General features: G+C 42.8%; 1 protein-coding gene across 1 annotated transcript in view; it reads left to right on the top strand.

Annotated features, from left to right (window-relative positions):
• Positions 1-22,968, top strand: part of lpgat1 (lysophosphatidylglycerol acyltransferase 1) — a gene marked incomplete at its 5' end in the record, with an annotated part of 38,448 nt that extends 15,480 nt beyond the window's left edge. The window contains 3 exons of the mRNA XM_039743074.1: positions 1,158-1,284; positions 16,695-16,801; positions 21,758-22,968. Coding sequence (XP_039599008.1) covers positions 1,158-1,284; positions 16,695-16,801; positions 21,758-21,909 — 386 coding nt within the window. The remainder of the gene's footprint in view (positions 1-1,157; positions 1,285-16,694; positions 16,802-21,757) is intronic.
• Positions 22,969-24,038: the final 1,070 nt, after the last annotated feature.

Here is a 24,038-nt window from a genome sequence, read left to right on the forward strand (position 1 = left end):
TGTCGCCGCCGTCTGTGATGTCCACCTCGCTTATTTCTCTTCTGCTCCCTAAGAAGTGGGCCTGTTCGCCTTCACACTTGCACATGGTTTGGTTTGTTTTTCTTTGATTTATTATCTATTTCTATGTACTGTACTGCTACAAGACTGACACCAATCCATTTGGATTCGAGGGCGAATGTGCACATTCACACTGAGCTCTCCAGCCGAAAGGCGTGATTCATACATTCAGAAGTATGACTAATGTTGCATCCGACATGACCTTTGCTCCATTTTGCCACTCTCTCTGCTCTTAAAGGAATCCTCAATCCAAAAATGAGAATTTGTTTTTATGTTACTCACCCCATGTGATTTGTAGTGTTGACTGAGAAAACAAATGGAATGTTTTCTTGGAGAAAGTACATGACAAAGAATCAGACTGGGCGAGCGAACGATGTGAAAAACATCCGGGGGGGAAAAGAGAAAATGGCAGCGACTCTCAGCCACTACAAACTACACGGGGTAAGTGACACATAATAAATGATTATTTTTGGACAGCATGCTTTTTTATTTTAAAACGATACATGTGGTATTTTAATTTTAAGTCAAAGTTATTCGTGTTTTATTTTCACTCTTAGACTGGTGCTCTGAAGTCGCTATTTTAAAAGCAAGCACAGCCATAGTAGTTTTTCAGTTGACTAGGAAGAATATGATTTTAGTAATCTGCAGTTTGCAGCGTCTCTTAACGTAGTGAAAAGTCAAGTCAAATGACCACTTTTATTGGCTAACTACAAAGATCATAATATGCGATATAGCTTGTGAGTCAACTCCGGCGAGATGTGAGATGTAAGCCTCGAAAGCTTGCATGTTGTAATCTTTGTAGTTAGGGCGTCATTTTGCTTGACTTTTCACTACATTCATAATGGCTGACACGGTACAACACCCCAGTACTAATAATAGTACTCTATCTTTGACCCGAGATTCCATCTTTGGCAGCCTTCTGTTGCGGAAGAAAGACATTTATATGCCGACACGTTTTGGATTATTTGATGGCTTTTGTTTTTCTTGTGGTGCTGATCAAGGCCAAAAACAATCAAAAAGAGGGAGACATGTAAAGTAATTTTAGGCCATGAAAGGCATCGTGTAAAGTGAAGTCTGACTGTTATTTGTATTCTTGACAGCAAGCAAACCAAAGGGCTTACAGTGGGTCATTGACGTCACCATCGCTTACTCCCGAGCCAGACCGATGGACATTCAGACCTGGATTCTTGCCTACAGATCGCCTACAGTCACACATGTACATTACAGGTAAGACTTGCCTTCTGATTTCCGCTTTGGGTCACATTGTAAAACGACGCAATTCAGCCTTCTGCGATGGCTGACTTTACCAATTTGTAGCACATTTGTTACAAGAAATGACGAGCGGCACATTCATTTGAACATACGCTGTAATTGTGTCTCTAAGTTCAAGTGGGATGTTTCATTCTTCATAATGCTTTCTCTTCCTCATTTATTTATTTCTATGTGGTCCACAAAAAAAGTGGTGTGCTGTGCAAAACAGAACTGACTGGAACAAGATGCAATAAAAAGACCATTCCGTGTTGACGGGTACTCTTAAAGCTGCCATTGTTCAGATTGTAAATGTGGCCGCCTGCCTCCTCCATTCTAGCAGCACATTCTGTCCTCTCGCCTGTTGTCGTTCATGTGTATGGCGTGATGGACAGATGCTTTACTGATGTACCTTTTACTGGCTGACTACAAAATATTACAAGCTTCTATCTAATTATTCACATGAAGAAGGGGTCCGAGTTGCCTCAAACGCTTGCATATTGTAATATTTTGTAGTCAGCCAGTAAAAGGGGTCATTTTACTTGACTTCTCACTACATTCATAATGGCTGACACGGTACAACACCCCAGTACTACCGATATACACAAGAATTCACTGAAGTTTCAACCAAGAAACACACAAACCAAAGTCCATAATCTACTTAAAATGAGCATAATAAAATGGCTGACGGATTAGAGAGTGTGTTTTAATAGTTTACAGAAACATAAAATAAACTCACACAGTGTTGGAGTCCACTTTGTGCTGAAGGTGCTCTGGCTGACCTAGGAATCCTGATGATGGCGTCAAACGTTGTTTTCGAAAGCCGCCATCTTACTCTCTGTTTCTGCCCCCAGAACAGCGGCAGCCTTCTTGATTCACTTGTTTAGTCCAATGGGGTCTCCTGCTCTCATGCTGTTATCCCAAAATGCCACTGCAAAAATGAAGAGAAACGGTGGAACAGATGTGCAAAAAGACTTTGGGCTCCTCTGCTGTGGATGAAGTCCGTGACGTGGCAGCTTTAGAAAGAGACCAAGCCGTGGACGTGCGTTCTGTGTAGTTGTGAGGTCAGGGTTTTACAGTGTAGAGTTGGGACTGTCCTTTATGAGGAGTTTATCAAGTCGACAAAGACAGAGAGCCACGTTTCTGGAACATTCGCACAGTGGCTCATTTCTGTGTGTCACACTAAGTGACGTGTTTATTCTTCTGTATTATGAAAGTGACTTTTTTTTTTGCGCTGACCTTTTGTCATTTCCCCTTAGTTCACTTGGCTTTACCAGAAGTCTTTGTAATGTGCCTCTAATATATTGCGAGGGTCTCACTGCCCTTTTAATTTTCATTTCTGAAGCCTTATGTGATGGGCCTTCTTATTAAATAAATAAATACTGATGTATGTGTATATAAGGGTTGGGGCTCTAGGGGACGTCCCGACGTTTAATGTCCAGAATGAAAGAGGATGAAATATCGGATGTAACGTCTGGTATTTACAAAGTTTCATCAGATCACAGACGATGCTGCGCCTTCTCCTGAAGCTGCTGTGCCAAAGCCCAGAGACTCCCAGTGAGGCTGCAGGCTACATGGGTGTTAAAGCGGAGCCAACAAGGATGGAACCAGAAATAACGTTTAACGGGTGGTCTCCTCCACAGAAACTGGGTTAGTGCTTGTGAAGACACTAGCAGAGCTCACGTCTGTGACGTTACATCTACACACACACACATTCCTTTTAAGTCACCCTTACTGTTGGTAAACACTCTTTGCCTTGTGCCAGTAAATAACACAAATGACAGTTGTGACTGGAGAATGTGGCATGAACACGTCAGATTTAACGTTACATTTCCATTTTTGTTGGACCTTTGGATTCTTCCTCTGTCATTACAGCTACACACTCACCACTTGTATTAAATGTCTTTTATTTTTCAAAGTAACAGAAACCTTTTTTTTTATCCTAGAAGTCCAGGATTTTCTGATCTGTTAGGAAATGAGCTTAACGTTATAAGAGGTTCAGCTCCGTGCTTGCCACACGGGTGAGAGGAATCAGGTGGTAATGTGTTTCATCTATAAATCATGAATTTATGCCATATTATTTTGCGCCTTAAGTGAGAGGACCATCATGTCTCTGGAGTGGTTTCATGCACAGTAAATCGTTTTTATCAATCCACTTTAGCTGTTCTGTCTCGTTACCTTGCTGTTTTGACATTTCTCTGAAATATTAATCATGAGGTCTGCAGTTGAAGCAGTAATCGGAGGTCTTTTAGCGTAATCTTTTTACTGAGGTCATTAATTATAAATCCTTTTCTTCTAAATATACATGCAGTACATCTTTAGTCTGGGCACGTGTCGCTCTTCTGGTGAGGTTAGACTGTAACGGACACAAGTTCTTAGTTGTACGTACAAGCGTCTCATATACAAACTGAGATTTGTTTCCTTCCAGTGCGGGTTTTGTCTTTGTCTTGTGTGTGCTGTGTCGGCTGCCATCACTGCGTTTAACTCCTCATAAATCTCAACATTCCCTTTAATGACAAAATAGTCTTGTGTTTATACGTAATCACACATTTAGGAATTGGTTGTTTCTCTAAATGTGCTCATTGAGTTTGTACTTTTATATTAAGTGTGTCACCTTTTCTGTTTTATGGATCCTCAGTTAACTCCGTAATTCACTCTACGACTCAGATTATTGTCTCTATATATAAAATACTAAGAGCTGTCTGTCTGGGCCTTGAGCCTTGGGCCTTGATCTTGGTCTCATCTGAGAGTCTGTTGTGTGACGCCCGTAATGCGACCCTCAAACTGAATGTGTAGGCCACCTTGGCCATGAAATTGGACCTCGAGTCCTTCTCATGACAAGCGCTGATTCAGCCAGCACTAATGGGACTAATGCAGGGCCTGCTAATGGCGGGTGACCAGCACTGAGAGGACTGAGGGAGGTTCCTTACTGGTTTTCAATGATGACCTGAGAATCTACTGGAATAGACTACCGCTGAGCAAAGCAGACGGCTCTCCACTTCCTGGCATTATCTTGACGTGACGGTAATTGACAGCAGTAACGATCGTGTTTGAAGGTGTTGTTATGCCTTATTGTTACAAATTCCACATGAATATTAACATAGTCAGGATGAAGATGACTGCAGGCTTGATGTTTGTCTTTCATAAACAGATGCTGGGTAACTTGATTTGATCGTCTTAATTTCTCAGATTGACGGTGTTGTGCCATGTGAGCATGAAGACTTGGCCTCACCATTGAGAGTACCGTGTCTAGTTTTTCAATTTCTACACACAGTGCGTACACTCTCATAATGTAGAGTAAATTATTAAGCGTTTTAGCACAAGAAATGAACTTTATTATTAACAGCAGTGTCAAACCTGCAGAAATCCCGAAGGAAATACTAGTGAGCAGAACAAAGTGAAGCGTTTGCGAATGTTCTGAATTAGCAGGCGTACAAGTCATTTGTCTGCTAAATGCTGGCTTAGCCTTTGGGACACATGTAGAGGGTCTGCTTTTCGTTTTGTTTGGTACTCCACCCAGAAGGCACCACCTTTTTGACATTTGTATGTTGAAGTTCAGGCTTCCTGGACTTGCATGTTGTTATTGTAAATAATGGCAGACTTTGCTTCTGTATTTCAGCCGTCTGCATTGCTGCTTTAAGTGAAGCTCACTGTGTGACCTTAGCGTGGTCTACGAGCCTTGAAAGCCTTCATTGTTGTTGTTGTTGTTTTTTCAAAGGGAAATCCAGGGAAGTGCCATCAAAATAACACATTTCAGCTGTGCAAATAAGTCCTAAAAGAAATGGACTGGATGCCAGCACGGCAGAATGTGAAAAGTCCAAATTCCAACGTGATTAGCTTGACCTTGAAAGAGGCCATCCTACAGGCCACCATCAGCGATGACATTTGGTTAGAAGAGACTGACATCATACACTGGACGACCATAGGCTCCTTACTGTCACCTGTACAGACGGCAGTGAAATTCTGACCTGCATGTGCTGATCAACACACTGCCAATGTCCACAGTTAGGGGGCAGAAGCGGCACATTTGAAAACCTGCGTCTTCCTTCTCTGAAGTGCATGCCTCACTGTACACTAATCCTGACCTAAATCGCCGGTTAACTGCCTCACTACAGGTGGTCCAAGCCCTCCATTGCCTGAACAAAAGTGTAGAAAATCAAAAACAACAAAAAAATTGCCCCAGAGTTGCTTTGTAGTCCACGAGGCAGCTTTTAAAGGACTGGAGTTTGCTCATTTGGACATTCTGTTTGCACTTTTTTGGATAAAAATCCAGGGAGTCGATCATCACTTGCGTTAAATGGTGTGTCCTCCGTATGGGGGTCTTCTGAAGTGCTGAAGGCTCAGCACTAATCTTTGTATTTTTGAAATGAATTCACCCTTCAAGTTCCTCTTTGTATGTTGTGACTGCTTGTTTGACGGTCCTTGTGTTTCCAGCTGTCTGTCTCTTATCCTGCCTACTACACAAAATGAATATCTATCTATCTATCTATCTATCTATCTATCTATCTATCTATCTAATCCTGCCAACTACGCTATCTATCTGTCTGTCTGTCTAATCCTGCCAACTACGCTATCTATCTATCTAATCCTGCCAACTATGCTATCTATCTATCTAATCCTGCCAACTACGCTATCTACCTATCTATCTGTCTGTCTGTCTATCTTGCCATGGCACACGTAATTTGGTTTTCGTTTTCTACTTAAGCGGCGTTGTAAATGATGCGAGTTTAACTGAGGGGCGACTTTTGTTTCCCTTTTTTTAGCAAACACTTTCTGACAAAGGGGTGTGAAGCCTGGTGAAAAACCTCTCACCTTTGCTACAGTAAAGCCAGTCATTTCTATCACATTTGTGAAAACTACTGATTTATTTAACAGGTTTAATTAGCTGGGTTATTTATACATGCGACTTATTTCTAATCACCTGTGTGTGAATTTGAGCTTTATGTAGAATGCTGTGAATTTAATGTAATCCTTATTTTTTGAACATACCTAATGCAGTTTTTCTTTTCTTTTTAATTTATCTACCTATGTATGATTTAAAGGACTAATTTACCCCAAAATCTCTTTCTTATGCTACTCAAGCCATGTACTTTGCAGTGATGGTCCAGGACAAGCTTCAATTCAAATGTTTGTGCACAAGAGCTTTTTCTGGAAGTGGTTCATTTAACGAGATTTCAGTAAAACGTTGTGCGCATGTGACTGGGTGACTTGATGTGTGGATTGGGCGACACAAGCAACACGAGATTTAGTTTTTTTTTATGGCCGTTTTTATACTGTTTGCTGTTGTCCAGCGTTGGTCACCATAGACGCAGATTTTGATCTCTGCTGCCCATAAAACGCGAGATTAAAGATTTTCTTGTCCAACACTACAAACTTCACGGGTAGGTAACGGATCAAAAACAGATCATTTTAGGTGGAGCAGCACATTTGAAGATTCTCCTGTGTGCATTAGTGCAGGAAATTTAAAGGGAGCACAAATTTGTGATTACTCCAAAGTTTAATGCAGGAATGTAAAAACAAAAGACGTCCGGCCGTGCGCTCATAATTGCTTTATTATGGGCCCCCTGATTGTTGTTTTTGTGCCATGTGAACTACTTAATAACTGAGTAATTTGCTTCCACTGGGACACCGGATGAGGATCTGTTGTGGATGTCATGGCGGTGTGTGTGCGTTTATTCATTTCATGAGAGTGACTGAAGTGTCATTTTATTTTTTGAACTGCTCTTCTGTGTGCATCCATTGAGCTGATTATTGTGTGCCAATCCTTTTTATGTCAAGAGCACCAGTTTACTGTTTTAAAAAATTGTCCACTGGGAAAGCTGAAGCCATCCTTTAGTATGTTATTCTACGTCGCATTATAGTCAACAGTGCCAAACCTGAACAATCCACGGGGCACAGCCACAAACGTACCCTCCTAGAGTCCACCGCTGCCTCACCTTTCTCAATCCGCTTGGCTAGAAGTAGATGCCGTGATCACGTTACACTTCGGCTGGGACCCCTGCTGCACTTAACGAAGCTCCCATAAACCTTTGCTGTTAACATACAAGACTGCTTTCCATTTTAAAAACTGGTGAGCCAAATAAGATTTGATCTTTGCTGCTCTCACGCCTTCCAGTGCAGCTGCCGTTAAAGCTGCCACTGTCTAGAACTTTCTCCCGAGGACTCTTCCTCACGAATGTACGGCTTTGAGTCTGTTCACCCCCTTGGTGTTCTTCAAATGGACTTCATAGTGTGTAGTGCAGACTTCGCCATCCCCCTTTCTTGGTTGTTTCTGTTGACATTGGCTGCCAGTTTGAACTCTATGCCAGTAGAATGTCACACGCTGGTAATGAGCTGCTTGATGTTCTTTACTTCCTGCATTTCATTGTTATGCCAAGCAGTAGGAAAGACAAGGAGCACAGAAGCAGGAGAGAGGAGGGCACGAGGTCAGCTGATCCGGGATTTCTATTGATTGCAGTGAAGTTTATCACAGCACTGGAGAGAGGCACCATGATGGGTGGTGCCCAGCTGTGCCAGTAGGAAGGTTGGTCTGTTATAAAGTATAGTGCCCTTCAGATCCACCGATCTGTCTCATGGTAACGGTATAGATGATAGTAAACAGAATGGATTTGTCTTTCATTGTTCCTCTTTTACAAATTGCTGTGTTTACTTTCTTTTCCTGTTTGTTCCTTTTTGATTTATGCCACAGTAACGTTGCCTCATTTCTTGCGTTAACAACAGCATGTGGATGATAGCCCGTGATTAATGGCAGCTTGATTCGTGTTTGAGTCCTGTGTATTTTATGTAATCTCACTGAGATAATTCTCGGTATTTCTCTGGGGGTTTAATAAGCCGTTGAAAATTGCATTCATGTTAAAGGAAGGGAAAATAAGATTTAATTTATGATAAGTGAACAGCCAGTAGCGCCGTTACATTTATTAGATGAGACAACCGGCAGCACGATGACTACAATTCTGTCTTTGTGCTTTTTTCAGAAGACGCTTTTAGTATTGACTGGCGTCTTTGCATCATCATCATCATCATCATCAGTGTTATCACCTCAACTGAGCCCCTTTAAAAACAGGAGCCGTCACTTTATTGTAGTAGACTTTTGCTTTCTGCACAGGAGAGCCGTGATTGAACTTTGTCAGTGCAGGCCCCTGTAGTTTAGAGAACTTCAACATCCATTTTCTTTTTGTTATTAATGTGAATCAGGCTACAAACCTGAGTGACATCAATCAGTGAGCTGTGACACATGACCTTCACATGGGACAGTTGTATCATGTATGAAGGATTCATATGATGGTCTTTACAGTTGGAGCAGAAGTCACGTTCACAGGGGACCACCGGACATCCTGCATTTGATTGTGACTTTAAAATGGTAATGGATAGCCTGTTTCCTCTGCAATTTGTGGTGAAACAATATATTTTCACACACTGAAGACAGATATGTATTTGTAATTTCTGTATCACGTAGGGTTTTCAAGAAAACTGCAATAACGCTTTTAACATCGTAACGTCTCCAGCGGCATAGGCCGACGCTACAATATTACAGCGTAAGCAACACCAGAGAAGACTAGAAGTGTTTTGCCGCAGATTTTGGTTTGTAGTTACTGGCCGATGCTTTGCATATCGGTCTCCCAGCATAGACGGGCTGCACTTTCCCTGGTAGCGTTTCTCCATGTTGGCAATGTCTTGGTGTAACGTTTCACTATGTTTATCACTGATGGCGCCGAGTTTAACTGGGAACAATGTGACAATGAAGAAAATGCCTCTTCAGTGAGATGGTGCAGCTCATGGACTGGTATGCCTGGAGCAGACTTTCGACCTGTTCCATGTACTCCGGTGGCCTGTCGTTGCCCAGAAAGTTAGAAACGACATTCCTGAAGGCAGCCCATGCGAGACGTTCGGCACCCAGAGAGCCTGAGAGAAGACTTAAAGGTAACGTTTACAAGCCCTCAAAAGTGATTGGCGTACGTCGATTTGTACCTGCAGGTTAGGTAGATTGGCATTGTGTGCCCTGTGGTAAGCCTGGCATGTTGGGATGGAGGATGGATGCTGAATCGAATATCACTGAAGTGTGCCTGGGCTGTATGGTTAATTAAAAGTGTAAGAGGAAGAAAAAAAACAGCAACCTATATGTGTGTAACGGTGGGCTGTGATTCGATTCCAGGTCCGCTGCTGTTTTTTGAGGTGGCTCTGCACTTTTGTGTCCTCTCGTCTGTCTTTATTATGATACGATGGCGTCTTCTGTTCTCGCAGTGTCTTTTATTGAGTTCCGACCGAGTTTTATTTCTTGTGTGTCCCCTAAGGGGTGAGTGAGTGGCACTGTAGGCTAGTGAATCTTTAAACTGGACATTTCTCCGCATTCTCACATGAATTGTTTGAGAGGCCTCAGTAAAGACGAGCAGCCAGCTATGGCTGCACTGAATCACCATGGTGGGCTGTGTGTGTGTGCTATGCTGCACCCTGGAATGAAATGGTACCCCACTGAGGACGAGGTCTTGACTTTTGTCTGTGGTATCTAAATTAACGTTAATGAAGGCAGGTGGATGTTTCAGATCAAAAAGATTCTTCACACGGTGGTCCTGAACCCGGTACAGCTGGTTATGCACGGTGGTGTTTTGGGTTTTTTGGCCACCTTGAACTTTAAGAATTGTAAAATATTTTTGAAAGTCCCTGCTACTCCGGTGTCCCACCATTTTCTGCTTATATCAATAACGTGATTTATGGAATGCTTGAGGTGGGCTTATATTATAAAGCAGCTACAGACTTGGCAAGCAAACTAATAATTTGACCTTCAGGAGACCCAAAGATGTGATTAATTGAAGAGCCACTGGTGCCTCTGGACAGGCATAAGGCCCGCCGTGTTATTCAGTCAGAGGGTTAGTTACACTTTTAATTCTTGATTTTTATTTATTTTTTTTACCCTTAAGTGTTGTAGTCGACAGTTATTAGAAAAGCAGGCCCACCTGTGATACGTCTCAAGCTGGCTGATTCAGCTTTCTCTGCCCCATTTTGACTGAGGTCTGCAGTGCACTCTTGTGGTCTCAGGGTCTTTCACTGTCTTTGTTGTATGTGTGCAGCGGCGCAGCAGAACTATATTTGGGGCTGCCTCTGTGACGAAGTGGAACACAACAAAGCCACACGGACCAGATGACCGGTGCATAGCCCTCTGCGCTCAGTTTCCACGCGTTGTCAAAATATACTTTGTGTTTCACTGGCTTGATAGAAAAGAAGAACGTACAGAATAGGAGGGTGTGGTGACTGCTGATGTAAGAGCGTCCATCAGAGAGCATGTCATACAGCTAGAAATGAACAGAAATGTGCAGAAGGACATCGGTGACAAAGTGACAGCAGAGGAACGCCCTCAAAGCCAGCACACAGAGCACTGATGCATGGGTAAAAGTTAGACGCATGGCGCCTCCGGGGGTGTGAAGGTGGGCTTGTTAACCCTAATCTGAGGACTGGGTGCTCCACAGACGCCTTAACACACACGTGACTGGGGATGTCCTAGCAGCAGGCCCCTCTCAGACCACGTGGTTGAGTCGCGTTTATTTTTCAGTGTGCCATATTAGTTCATTCCATTTTGTGATTGGTAGAAATTAAGAACACCTGAATAAAGCCAAGAAACGTGTGCTCATTGAAAGGGGTATGCATACGTATTGTGACTTGGCCAGACTAGGGTGGGCAGACAAACGGTTAGGGTACCAGCCAGGTCACCCCTTTTAATTACAACAAAAATAAAGCCGTCCAGCAGCAAAATTGAAAAGAATATACGGCTCGTGTCAGCCATGCAGTAAGTCATCTTGGCAGGGGAGTCAGAGCTCTCGTTGGCGGGTGAAACACTGACGCCACCTTCCCTGGGCAGCCTCTATTCATAGCACCGGTGCCAGCAGGGAGTGTTGTGGGCAGAGTGATGCTATGGAGTAAAGAGAAGACACTGTTGGCATCGGCGCCCCCTCTCATCCTGGAGTGGAACTGCTTACCTCTCCAGACACACGTGTGTGACTGCATACAGAGAACGCATCGCTGTGATTAGAAAGTGGCACAGACTGACTGCGTATTTTCAAGGTGCTGTTTTTTGTAATATTTATGTGAGTTTGACTAGTGCAGTGAAAAAAATGTGTTACAGTCTAACAAAAAATGTCACAAATAACATCGGGGCACTGCAGCTTTGGAGTAAAACAATGGACTGGCACCCCAGCCACGCTGAAGTGACTTGTGTCGGACCACGTGATGCCACGCCAGCCTCACTTGTCTTTAGCCGGGTCACACGATTTCATCTTTTTGTCATTCCTGTGTGTATCTGAAGGGGTTCTTGTTTGGTTTTGTTTTTGAGCTCCTTTTAACCCTTAACTACTCACACTGGTGCATTTTCTACACCAATCTGTTATTTTTGTCCAGCGTCCTTTTACTTGAAACTCCTGGCAGCACCCGCCATGTACCCTCCGCTTGATTCACAACAGTCCAGTGACACTTCAGTGTGCCCCAAGCCGGTTTTATTTTATGGTGCATTTGGTGTACTTACGGAAGATGAATGTATGACAACGATGAGATGTTCTTGCAAAAAACATTCGACAACCGAAGTCAAATGTGACGCGTGTGCAAATCCTGCAGTGGACGCAAGTGTGACCGGTGACGAATGAGCACTGGAGAAGTGGACCAGGTGTACTTTCAGACAGTCCTAGACTGGGTCATACTATTCAGTAATATGGCATTAAATTACATTAAAAACACACACAATTTAAAACTACTCCAATATTTTATATTACCACCTCACAGCGTACATAGAAATAGCAATTTTAACACGCGAGAACTTAGGATGGTACGAGTAGGTAAGGGTAACAAATAAAGTTGTGTCTGTGGTGTAGTGCCTTTTAAATTGTCGCTGTCTGTTTATAATGCTTCTTATGTCGCTCTGTCTTAGAGTGCCGTTCATATCTGTCCGTCTGGATAGCACTTGTATACATCAAGGAAGATGATGATGATGAGGATTATGATTGTATATTTGACTGATGTCTTTACTCTTCTCGTTTCTGCTTTGTGTGCATTTTTATTTTCTACAGTTGGCACTCAAGTCGTTTCCTTGGGGTCACTCAGCAAGTCCAGGATACGAAATGAACCTGCAGCCAGCAGAAACCGTAATGTCTGAGCGACTACAAAAAAATTAGCAGATATAAAAAATAATGCTGTTGTGTAAATGAAAAGGCCTTGAGCATCTCTCCATCTTCTAGCCACGTCTACATGTGCGCCCCGTGATAGTCTGCAGAATTGGGCGTCAGTCAAGTCTGCTCACTTGGACGCTCCAGCTGCCTGACTGGCTACTTTTGTATTAACAGTTAACGCCGTACTGCACTGACGGGTCTTCTGTTCAGACGAGGCCTTTCCCTTCTCTGACAAAGCCTCTTCATGTCTCTCTTCCCCCTAAAACCCATTTGACGGTGGCCCGAGGCTAAGAAGGAGCCGTCATTACTTGGCGGTCCTTGTCAGACCCCAGCTCAAGGTGACCCTCCACATAGGCGCAGAAGAGAAAACGTCCACACGGAGAGTGGATATTCTGTGTCTGCTCAGTTTCGAGCAAATGACAGGAAATCTGCTGCTATATTTAAAGAGCTGCTGCTTCCTTTTTAGGTTTGCACTTTTACACTACAAATTCATTTTCTCCAGAAACGAGCCACTGCAGAAGGCGGCATTTGTGAAGTTGCTCTTTTGGTTAATGATTTGTTTCTCATTAGTTCTTGGGGCTGTTTATTGATTCTCGTCGCCTTAATGAACTCTTATTGTCTGTCTGATCCTTTGTTCACTTATTGAACTTGAATCTTCACCTCAGCACTTCCCTAATTGGCGAGAGTCTATCATGGAGTGTGCAGCACACTCCTGGCATGAGGGCACAATTAGAGCCGACATCTCGTGCCCCCCCATGCCTTTACTGTAGAGACTCTGCGCTTTTTGCCGTCTCTGTGTGTGTGTGACATTAAAGATCAGGACCAATCTGTGACGTTTAAGGGCCATCTTATAGATATTTAGAGTTCACGCATTCCACTTTGTGGTGTAATCTGACAATTGTATTGAATAAAAATATCGTCATTCATATCTGTCTATGTCTTATATAGTGCCTTTGCTATCTACATAATCCACTGTAATTGTCTGTCCTATAGTATTGTTCACTTGAACCACACAGAGCCTTTGACCCCACTCTTCTCTTTTTATGTGAGGTCCTTGCTGTGTTTTTCCGTTGATTTGAACACAAAACATTACAACAGACTACAACTCAGACGGATCCAATTAACATAAGCTGATCCACCAGTTTGCTTCAAAGTCAGTCCAAGAAAACCAAACAGTGCCTTCAGACTCCACGCTGGATGGTGTGCTGATTGCAGTCGGCCTACCCAGGATGCAGCCCTACAGCCGATGTCACGTGACTTGCTGACTGCGGCTGCTCATCTCTTGGGCAGACCACCTCAGTTTACATGGCTGGGAATGTCACATTTAGTGACAGTGTGACAACTCTTTGCAGCACAGTCCTGCTCATCCTCTTTTCAGTCAGCCAATAATGTGCTACCTGACAGAGCCAGTGTTGAAAGAAGGTATGGCAAGTTTAGCGCAGTCATCACAAAACATCAGACGGACGAGCTTCTCTTCAGTTGGAGACCACTGCTTCTTCCTCGTTGTTGCATTCTGTGCATTGACCTTTCAGGCAAGCGCTCACTGGTGTCCGCTCTCATGTCCTCCTCACAGAGCCCACCCTACGACTACAAGACAAAGCAAACCAGTTTGAAGGGCGAGTCTTCTCTACATAATCAGCCTTCATTATGTAAATGGAGACAACAACTGAAAATTGCATGACAAGTCGTCAAATGTGACATGACCTTCATATGTGACTTTGTGCTCCATGGCATCTCGAGATCGTCATTTAGCACCAAATTCTACACATGAGAGGTGAAAGTGTTTTTTGACTTGTGACGGCACGCTAGCCAGGCTCAGTCGTGGAGGCGTCACGGTGACGCGTTTGTGCCAGTGCCAGTCTATCAGTCCATATCTGAATTGTGCCATAAACAGAACTACTGGCTTATTTCGACTGCTCTACGTCATTTTCTGCTCCTCTACTCCACATGTAATTTGTGGTTTTTGAATTTTGAACTTTATGTAATGACTGTTTTGTCTTTGGATGTGCACCGGTGACTTTTTCATCCCGTTTTTTAAATATAAATGCAAATATCCTGCAATAAGCCAACAGAGGATTGCCTGATGATGAATGGGGTGGGGGGGTAGCAGTTCAGTTGAACAACCCCACATTTACAGCAGGACGGACCATTTGTGTACAGGGTGGTCCAGATCTAGATCGTCTGGATGACTTGGATTTATGTGGGGACGATTCCTGTTCGGTGCAAAGATGATTCTCTCCCACACTATGCGACTCTTCAATTCCACCTGGGGGGGTAAACGTTAATATTATACAAGTTATTGTCTGTTATACCTGCATTGTTATCACTCTTTAAGTTAATTCTGTTTTTTATCAGTATGCTGCTGCTGAAGTATGGGAATTTCACCTTGGGATTAATAAAGTATCTATCTATCTTGTCAGTTCGCACACTTCTTGATGGTCTGGGATTTTTCGGGTGATTTTCTGTGTAATAAACTTAATAAGTTATAGCATAATGATCTGGACCACCCTATGGAATTCATACACTCCATATAAATAATTCTAAAGCAACCAGAAAACTAATCGGCTTTCGACTGAGGGGAAACGTTTAACTTTGGCTCTAGTGCAGTATCTGCAGGAAAGTAAAACCGTCCATCAGGGGCTTTTCAGGCAGCCCTATATGAAAGAAGTGACCAGAAGGACCTTTTTATAAGAGACGCAAAGAAGCCTCAAATGAAGAGGTCACTTTGTGTCAAAACGTGCGCCCTGTGGCTCTCGCTGCACTGTCGCTCCTCAGTTAGCACACTAAAGGGGCTCTTCAGGTCAAGGCCTGCTCATCTTTCCCGTTACCGTGCATTGCTCCCTGTTGGAGCTTTTCAGTCGGGTCTGCCTGGACTTTCTCCAAGTGCATCTTTGTGTTCACTGTACAGATTTTCTTCGTAAATGTTCATTTTATGGTTTGTATGAGGGGGGCAAGAGATGGATGTTCATGCAGGTTGATTTATTATATCCCTGAATTGTATGTCAGTCTTTTCAAACTGCAGTACTTCCTCTGTGGTGCACATCTAATAAAGATAAGATGCGATTCTGCCACTCAAATAAGAGCGGGTTCAGTTTTGGTTTCCATATTACAAAAGAAGTGAACTAAGTTGGGAATGATGGACTACAGTGTGAAAACCCAGGCGGGTGCCTAAAAACCACCGCTGCTCCCCCCAGAGTGGTAGGTTCTTTAAATGTCACTCACCTCGTGTCATTTTTTAATCTGATGTTTTCATGTAAACTGGACATACCAACATTTCTGATATTACGGTGGTCCATGGTGACTAGGGCTGCATGGTATACTGCTCCTGAAAAAGTACAGAAGAGGCCTGCTGAGAAACCAGTATGGTGCCAACATTTTTGTCAAAACCAAAAGAAAACAAGACAGTAAAACTGAAGTTTGGGGGCTGGGGGTTTACGTCATCCGTTATTTGCTTCAGAAAGCAAAGTCTAAATTTTAGCACCGATCCAACATTTACTGGTGATCAACACTGGACAACACCAAACAAAATCAAAACACCCACAGAACAATCCGATGTCACACAATCCTCACACCAAGTCATCCAGTCGTATGCTCACGACGCCCCAAACGCAGGTATTTATCACTTAAATATTGTAAAACAAACAGAAAACGCTCCTCTGAATGAAAATGGAACCTGCTGAGACGCGTCTGTCTGAGAGAGGACTCGCGCAATCCTGACCGCTGTCTTTGCTGTTTCGTCGTCTTTATTCCCAAGTAAAAACATTTCGGTGTGCACTGTTTTTTTTGTTTTGTTTTTGTTTTTCCTGACCATTCCCTCCTCTTGTGTTTCCAGGGCTGCCATTGCAGCGTCACCTCACTTTTCGCCCGGCCACAGTGTCGTGCTCCCTTATTGACAAGCCCCTCGTTTCCAGATTTAGCACAGCGTCATCGGCTGAAGCCCACTTGTCGAAGAGCATTGGGTGCACCTGCAGGCCTGATAAACCACAAATGAGATCATTGGCGACTCGGACGATTGAATCATCAGCCCCCAGTTTTTATTGATTGATATTCTACTTCCGTCTTAACGCACAGCCAGCACAGCGATACTCGCACTCCTTACACGGCTTTCATTTTATACTAAGAACTAACACTTTGCTCACGGTGGTTGCGTTTATTGGTTTCTAACTTGTGCTCATTCTTGGGTCGGGGGGTTTGCTGTACGTTTCTTCTAAATGCTGCTTTTTCTTTTTCTGTCCACAACAGGATCTACCCAATTAAAGATGTCCCGTTAGAAACAGAGCCCCTCACCAACTGGCTTTATCAGCGTTTTGTAGAGAAGGAGGCGCTCCTGGCTCATTTTTATGAAACAGGTTAGCATTGGCTTTCTTTTCCTAAACCAGACATGCATGTTGTTTAGGGTCCTACATGGGAGTGCTGCTGTCGTACAGGTAAGCTGCTCTTCAGACTGCCTGTTTCTGTGTGTTTTTTTACTGTTTTGTTGAATTTTGTCCAGTAATGTGATGGTCCAAATGTGTGGCGTATCGCGTGTCAGTCTGGTGTGGGGGCTAAACGGCAGAGGTGTTAGTTCAGTGCCCCCTTGTGCCTCTCTGAACAGCTGTAGTGCGTCCTGAACTCCCCATTGAATGTAAAAGTTTAGTAAGACTAATTAAATAAATGAACCGATCAAACTCTAAAGGCAGAGGGGCTTCTTTCTACAAAGTAGTTCTACGATTGAGAGATTTCAGTTTGTAATAAATTTGCAGATCTTCTTCTGAAAATGTGTTCCCTTTGTCATTGTGGCTTAATGGGTGTCGATTGATGGGCAAAGCCATACAAAATGAAATCTACAACACAGTAAAGAAAGTGGAGGGCTCGGACTACTTTCTGGATCCACTGTTAGTAACCTTGTGACGCCGATCCAAAAACTGAGGGCCACTAAGAGGAAGGCCATTTAGTCCGGGAAATTCAGGTTTGGTCTGCTGAGAACCCAGCTCTCCCAGTGTCTCTGTTTCTGCTTCCGCTCTATGACTCAATACCATTACAGTATGTTCCCAGAAGCCCTTGTGTTAAGATGCTCTCGCATGTTTTATTATTTAATTTTGCTCCACATGTCTGTAAAATAATATTTAAGGTAGAGAGAGTAAATAAATTAAAAAAACACAAACTAAAACATGTGCTCTGTGGTTTCCATGTGTGCGTTCACAGCGTCAGTATGGAGTCCCCAGGTGAACCCTGACTCATTTATTTCTTAAATAACTCGTATTGACTTGAAGGTAGAAAAATCGATGCAGCGTGTCCATTAGTGTCACCTGCAGTTATGTGATGTGGGGGTCTTGTCGTGCCGTCCTCAGATCAGTGCCCTCCGAATAGGAGCCTGTCCTGTCTTCTCTAATCAAAGCCACAACCTTTGGAGCCTTGATAAGGAAAGGACAGTAAGAGCGGCTTCTGCCCGCTGCGCAGTAACGTCCATGGAGCTGTCACTATGCCCGCATACCTTTGGACCCCCCAAGCCGTGTTTGTTTAAACTGTAGGCATGTCGACATTTGTTGTTGGGCTTCAAAACAGACAACAGTGCATTGTGATGCAGGGCCCTTCAGGCTCGCAAATATCTTAACACTTCAGTAAGTCTGTCTTTCCTAAAAAGAAAGGACAAATATGGAGTGAAGCTAAAATGCAAATACGGATTATTTACTTGTCTATCTTAACCAATAAAGACATAAATTCTCTAAGGCTGAGCAGAGAAAAGGCCACGGACTGTGTCGTGTAAATCATATTTGATTTTTACAACGTTCTGGTCCTAAGGCTCATTTTCCTGCTGCATAAGCAAGTCATTGTATTGCAAGAATAAACATGTCTTGTTTGAAACAGCTAACCGTTTTAAATTGTGCTGCCTGTTTATTTCAAATTACAGACTAATTTCAGGCAATGATAAAAAAATAATAAATTAGAGTTGTGTTGGGAACAACTGCTGAGCTTAGTCCACAGGTCATCTAAACAGTCATCAGGAGTGTTAGGGATAAAGCGGTGTGAACCTGGAGAGATGTCTGACAAAAGCGAGACGGCGTAGAGAATTGAAAGAGGGTGTCCCGTGTGGGTGGGTGGGTGTAGGTGTGAGGTGGTCTGCCTTAAGGCTGAAACCTTCAGTACGGCCATTTTATGCTTTTAATGTACACAAGAGACGAGCAGTAGGTGCCGGTACTGAAAACAAGAAGACATCAGAGGAGCAAAGTGAGGCCATGGTGTGTGTAGGCAGTGGAAAATGGTGGACACGCCAAAAAGGCTACTGTGGGCAGGTAGAGCAACAGAAGCCTTGGGTGCAGTCAAAGAACAAAATGAATTGGAAGAGCTAGGAAAGAATGTCTTTAAAGGAATACTGATTATACAGGGTGCCCACAAAAACACTCCTTGATTTTAAATGGTTACAAAGTCAAAATTTATTGGAATATTCTTTCCTCTTTGAGGCTACAGTTTCATCAACTCAAAGTTTCATTTGATATCTGTTGATTACGTACACTCAATGTGCGACCCACCGGTTACTCAACAAACATCGATGTGATAATCGAGCTCGGACCTGACTCTGCGACGCGTATCCGGCGTGATCGCATTTATAGCTTCAGTGATGCGTTCCTGCAGATCACCCATATTTGCGGGTAGTGGGAGGTACGTACACTCTTCTCTTTCATGTACCCCCAAAGGAAAAAGTCACAAACAGTAATGTCTGGTAATCTCAGGGGCCACTTGAGGAACACCTGGTCATTCTGTCCAGCGGCGATCGTTGAGAAAATTATGGATAGCGAGATGCCAGTGCGGTGGTGCCCCATCTTGTTGAAAAAAGGAAGTCACCTACCTCAGTAAGCTGTGGAAAAGAAGAAATGTTTTGAGTTCATGAATTTGTTGTCATCTTATTTATAAACATATTCCAATAAGTTTTGATTTTGTAACCATTTAAAATCAAAGAGTCTGCGTCTTTTGTCCTTTAGATGTGTCGATAAGCAGCAAGCAGTCTGCTATCACATCCCTCCACTGCCGCACAGTTTTCTCAGCTCAAGTCTGTTTACCTGCGTGTCAGTTGCTTAGAGTTGTATAGAGTGAGAAGTCAATCAAAATGACACCTTTTAGAAATACTAGATCGTTATTTGGAACTTGCATTTCATGTGTGTTCCGTGTCTACAACGATCTATATAAACACATCGCTAAAACAGAAACGTTTTTCATGTTTTAGTAATAACTGACAAAATGTAGACATGAAGTGTATAATGTGTGAAGCCTGAAGTCCAAATATCAAAGAAAGACTTTCACAAAAGGTACAAATATAACAGAACAAGTGCGCTTTTATTCAAAAATATAACTGCAGAAAAAAAAGCCATGTTTGCTTGTGACATTGACACACTTTTACTACGACTTCCTCGGTGGCGCAACGGTTTCAACTACTGACTGGGAATCAAAAGGTCACGAGTTCGATCCGTTTTGAGAAGTGAACTGCTCTTATTCTTACTATTTTAGAATAAAAACATACATTTGGTTTCAGTCAGTCTGTAACAGCTGGTTTAAATGTAATTCAGTTTCATTCTGTCAGTTGCGTTCACGATTGATCCCCCCAAATGACACTGCTGTTTTCACATAAAGTCGCTCTATAGCTTGAATGTTATTATAGCGCATCTTGATGTGATTCAGATAAATAACATTTGAGCTAGAGCGCATCTTTATGTGAAAACAGCAGTGTCAGACTCGGGATCGTAAACGCGACTGAGAATGAAACAAATTTAAAAAAAAAAAAAAAGCTAACCTTTACAATTATCATACATTTACACTGGCTGTTACAGACTGACTGAAATCAAATGTATGTTTTTATTCTAAAATAGTAAGAATAAGAGCAGTTCACTTTTCAAAACGGAGTCGTGCGGGATCGAACTCGTGACCTTTTGATTCCCAGTCAGCAGCTGATACCACTGCACCACCAAAGAAGTCGTAGTAAAAGTGTGTCAGTGTTGCAAGATAATGCGCCTTTTTTCTGCAGTTATATTTTTGAATAGAAGCGCACTTGTTCTGTTATATTTGTACCTTTTGTGAAAGTGTTTCTTTGATATTTGGACTTCAGGCTTCACACATTATACATTTCATGTCTACATTTTGTCAATTATTACTAAAACCTGAAAAACGTTTGTTTTAACAATGTGTTTACTACGCATAGATCGTTGTAGACACGGAGCACACATGCAATGCATGTGTTCCAAATAACGATATAGTATTTCTAAAAGGTGTCATTTTGCTTGACTTCTCACTCTATACAACTCCAAGCAACTGACACGCAGGTAAACAGACTTGAGCTGAGAAAACTGTGCAGGGTGGGGGATGCGACAGCAGGATGCTTGCTAGTTGCTGCTTATCAACACATTTAAAGGACAAAAGACGCTGATGGAGAGGTGCGAAGCAATTTAAGGTGGGATGGATCTACAAGTTTTTTCGTAGGCTCTGGTAATTCTAGTGTTAAGCAGTACACTGTATGCCATTTTTGGGTGGAGTATACCTTTAAGGCAGACATTTGAGCTCAAGCAGGCACACCGGTGCAGTGGACAAAGTTGCCATTTTTGTTTAACACTCACAGCAAAATGTTCACCTCACTGAGTCCCAGGTGATTAGCACATACAAATGAGAGTGTCGCTGTACTCTGTATTTGTGACATCTGAACCTGTCAGACATGTACTGTAGTTGTAATTAGTAAGTAATAAAGGTGATAGATAACAAAACATACGCTCGTCTCTCCTGGCAGACACACAAACGCCCCTGAAAGCACAAGATGCTGATTCACTGATTTCCAGATTGTAAGTAATATGAAGGTCAATAGATGACGTATAGATGGCTGGAGAGTTTCTCGCTGATCAGAGTGCCGTGCAGATTTGTGTAGCGGGCCCAATCCTGCACGCACAACCTTGAGTTTGGGCAGGATGGTCTTGCAGGCCTCTGTCTGCTCGCTGATAACACGTCTGGATGTTCACGTTCAGCGCTCCAAAGACATTTTGCCATTTACTCCTCCTACTCATTTTAAAACTTGACATTTCAAGGCAGCATCATTCACACCCATGTCATGTGACTGTCTGAAGGAAAAAAGTGAAATATGATAGCTTTGGTCATTGATGCAGTTTGTAATGAACAATAGAATGTGAAATCCTCCGAGGGGGTGAACGTTTGTAATAGGTGTGCTGTATTTTGAGAATGTACTGACATCATTTCAAATATCCTCTCTAGACCAGGACAGTTGTACTCGTGTTTAGTTTTTCACGTGTCTTCCATCAGTAATACTTTGTCTCGCTTCCTTACTTTTCCAGGTGCTTTTCCACCTCCGAAAGGCCAGCATGAAGCCCAGCCCAAGGAGATGACTCTTGACCCTAAGTGGCTTCTACTTGTACAATCATTTGCCTTTGCGTCTGGCTACTTTTGGTACAATGTTCTTCAGTATTTTTATTACTGCTTCTTTTAGGCGACACTTCAAAAGATTGATTTCACAAATAACTGGAACTCAAGTTTTAAAATTTAGGGCCCAAAAACATCATGATGGTTTTCTTGTGTGAATGTAAATCTTCAAGATGAAGTTTCACCATCTTTGCAACAAAATGAAAGACCAGAAAACTTAAATCAAGAGGATGACCAGAACCGAAGAGCAGGATACCCACTTGTCACGTACGCAGTCCATCTATGAGGGGAGTCCTGGGGTGCGACACAACTGGGCTGCCCACCTTCTAAAGAAAACAAAAAATCTACACAAAGGGGGATTTTCTCGGTTATCTAGAACTACACTATAGTCTTGTCTACTGTACATCAGAGACGCCCAGAGATTTTGTGCAGAAGAAGCTTTTTATTTTCCTTTCATAAACCTTACAAAAACTGCCATAGCTGTGGTGTTTCCAGCAAAAATTCTGCTGTTGTTTAGCAGCTACCTGAACCATTTAGCATACGTTATTGCACTATAGATGTACCAGGAAGACATGACGGCAGCTTTGATGAAGAAAGGTTTGAGCAGCGACTTGCCCCATTTGGTTGAAGATTTCCCAGCCCACCTGTTCTGCCCACTTTGGAGTGTATGTTGGATACTTCCGTTTGCTGTTCACAGTGGGAACCCCTGCTCAAGGTGAACTCGAATCATGCTTATTATCTTTGTCAGATCAAAACGTGTAAAACTTTGTTCCCCGGCCACCTGCCTACAGATGTTTTGTGGGAGCAACATCCCTCCAACGGAAAGTCTCAAAACACTCGATTGTCTTTTGCTTAACAAAACGAGCAGGAATGTGAAATGAACTTGCCACCGCGTGTCACCTGGAACTTATTTCTTTGGACCAGAATATTTGCCAAGCTGGAACTAAACCTTCATTGGAATGCCAGGTTTGGAAATGCAAAGATCACCGTCTGAAAAAGAAAATGGCCTCGTGTGTCAAAAGTCTTGGTGATACATAGTCGAGAAATCAGTCCGTGTTACCCAGAGTTCCTGTGTCTGTGTACGTCTCCTAGTCCTGATATGTCGGATCATTATTTGGTAGGGGAATGGGGGTATTGGGTTGGAATTCCTTATTTCAATTAATAAGCTTCCAGACTGACTTTTTTTTATTATTATTATTGTTTTGGTTTTTTTTTTATCTCTTATCCACTATAAAGAGCTGTGCAGTGTTCTCCAGCTGCCAGACAGGTACATGGGTGGAATTAGCTGGACAGAATATCCTGCCTGTATGCAAGTGTGGGTGTGTGCGTAGGCACAGAATTCTTTTGTTTTTAAAACGTGTAAATGTTAAAAGCTGCACAAACTGAGTGATCTAGATAAAACATACATATGGGAAGAAGAAAAAAAAAAACAAAAAAAAGTGTCACTTTCATTGTTTACTTTGAAGTTACGCCCTTCTGGACGTGTATTGTATGTGTACCTGGATGCCATATTGTGGGTACAGTCTGTCTGTCTGTCTGTTCTCACGGCTATTCTCCTACTCCCTCTGGCCCAACAAAATGCGGTCAATCCTCCGGCAGGGCCCAGAATCATGGATTTCATAAACACGCGGAGTTCTATAGTGGAGTCGAGCTCACCTCAGAGTGGACCGCCATGATAGAACTGGCACTTCAACAGGGCACCTGCAAACACAAATGAAGTTTGGCTCAGATATGTTCGTTCAAAAGAAACACTTGGAGTTAAAACCGAGAAGAGCAAGTAGTCCGAGAGATTCTCAGCCCCGTGAGTCTTACAGCAGACGTAGACAGTTAGCGGCAACATCATTTACAGTAAGACAAACCGTCTACAAGATCATTTAGAGTCGTGGAGCAGGAATCAGAGATTTTGGTGTTCAGTTTACAGACAAAACAGAGAGCACCTGAAGTCCTCCACTCTTTTGTCTCTTCTTTGTTGCCATGTGCATGGAAAGCCAAACTGGCAATGCCAGTTCACGTCCTGAACGCCAAGCCCCATATAACGCAAGGCATCATTTCACAATTCTAATCGTCTTTAAATGTGTAGGCCATAATTAAAAACACACACACGGCTGGGCTAAACGGCAAGTTGCACGCTGGATCTTCAGAGCTTATTTCTACAACTCACAGAAACGTTTGGAGGTTTGTCAAACTATATATATT

Source organism: Polypterus senegalus, unplaced genomic scaffold, assembly GCF_016835505.1.
Source record: "Polypterus senegalus isolate Bchr_013 unplaced genomic scaffold, ASM1683550v1 scaffold_4977, whole genome shotgun sequence".
NCBI lineage: Eukaryota > Metazoa > Chordata > Cladistia > Polypteriformes > Polypteridae > Polypterus > Polypterus senegalus.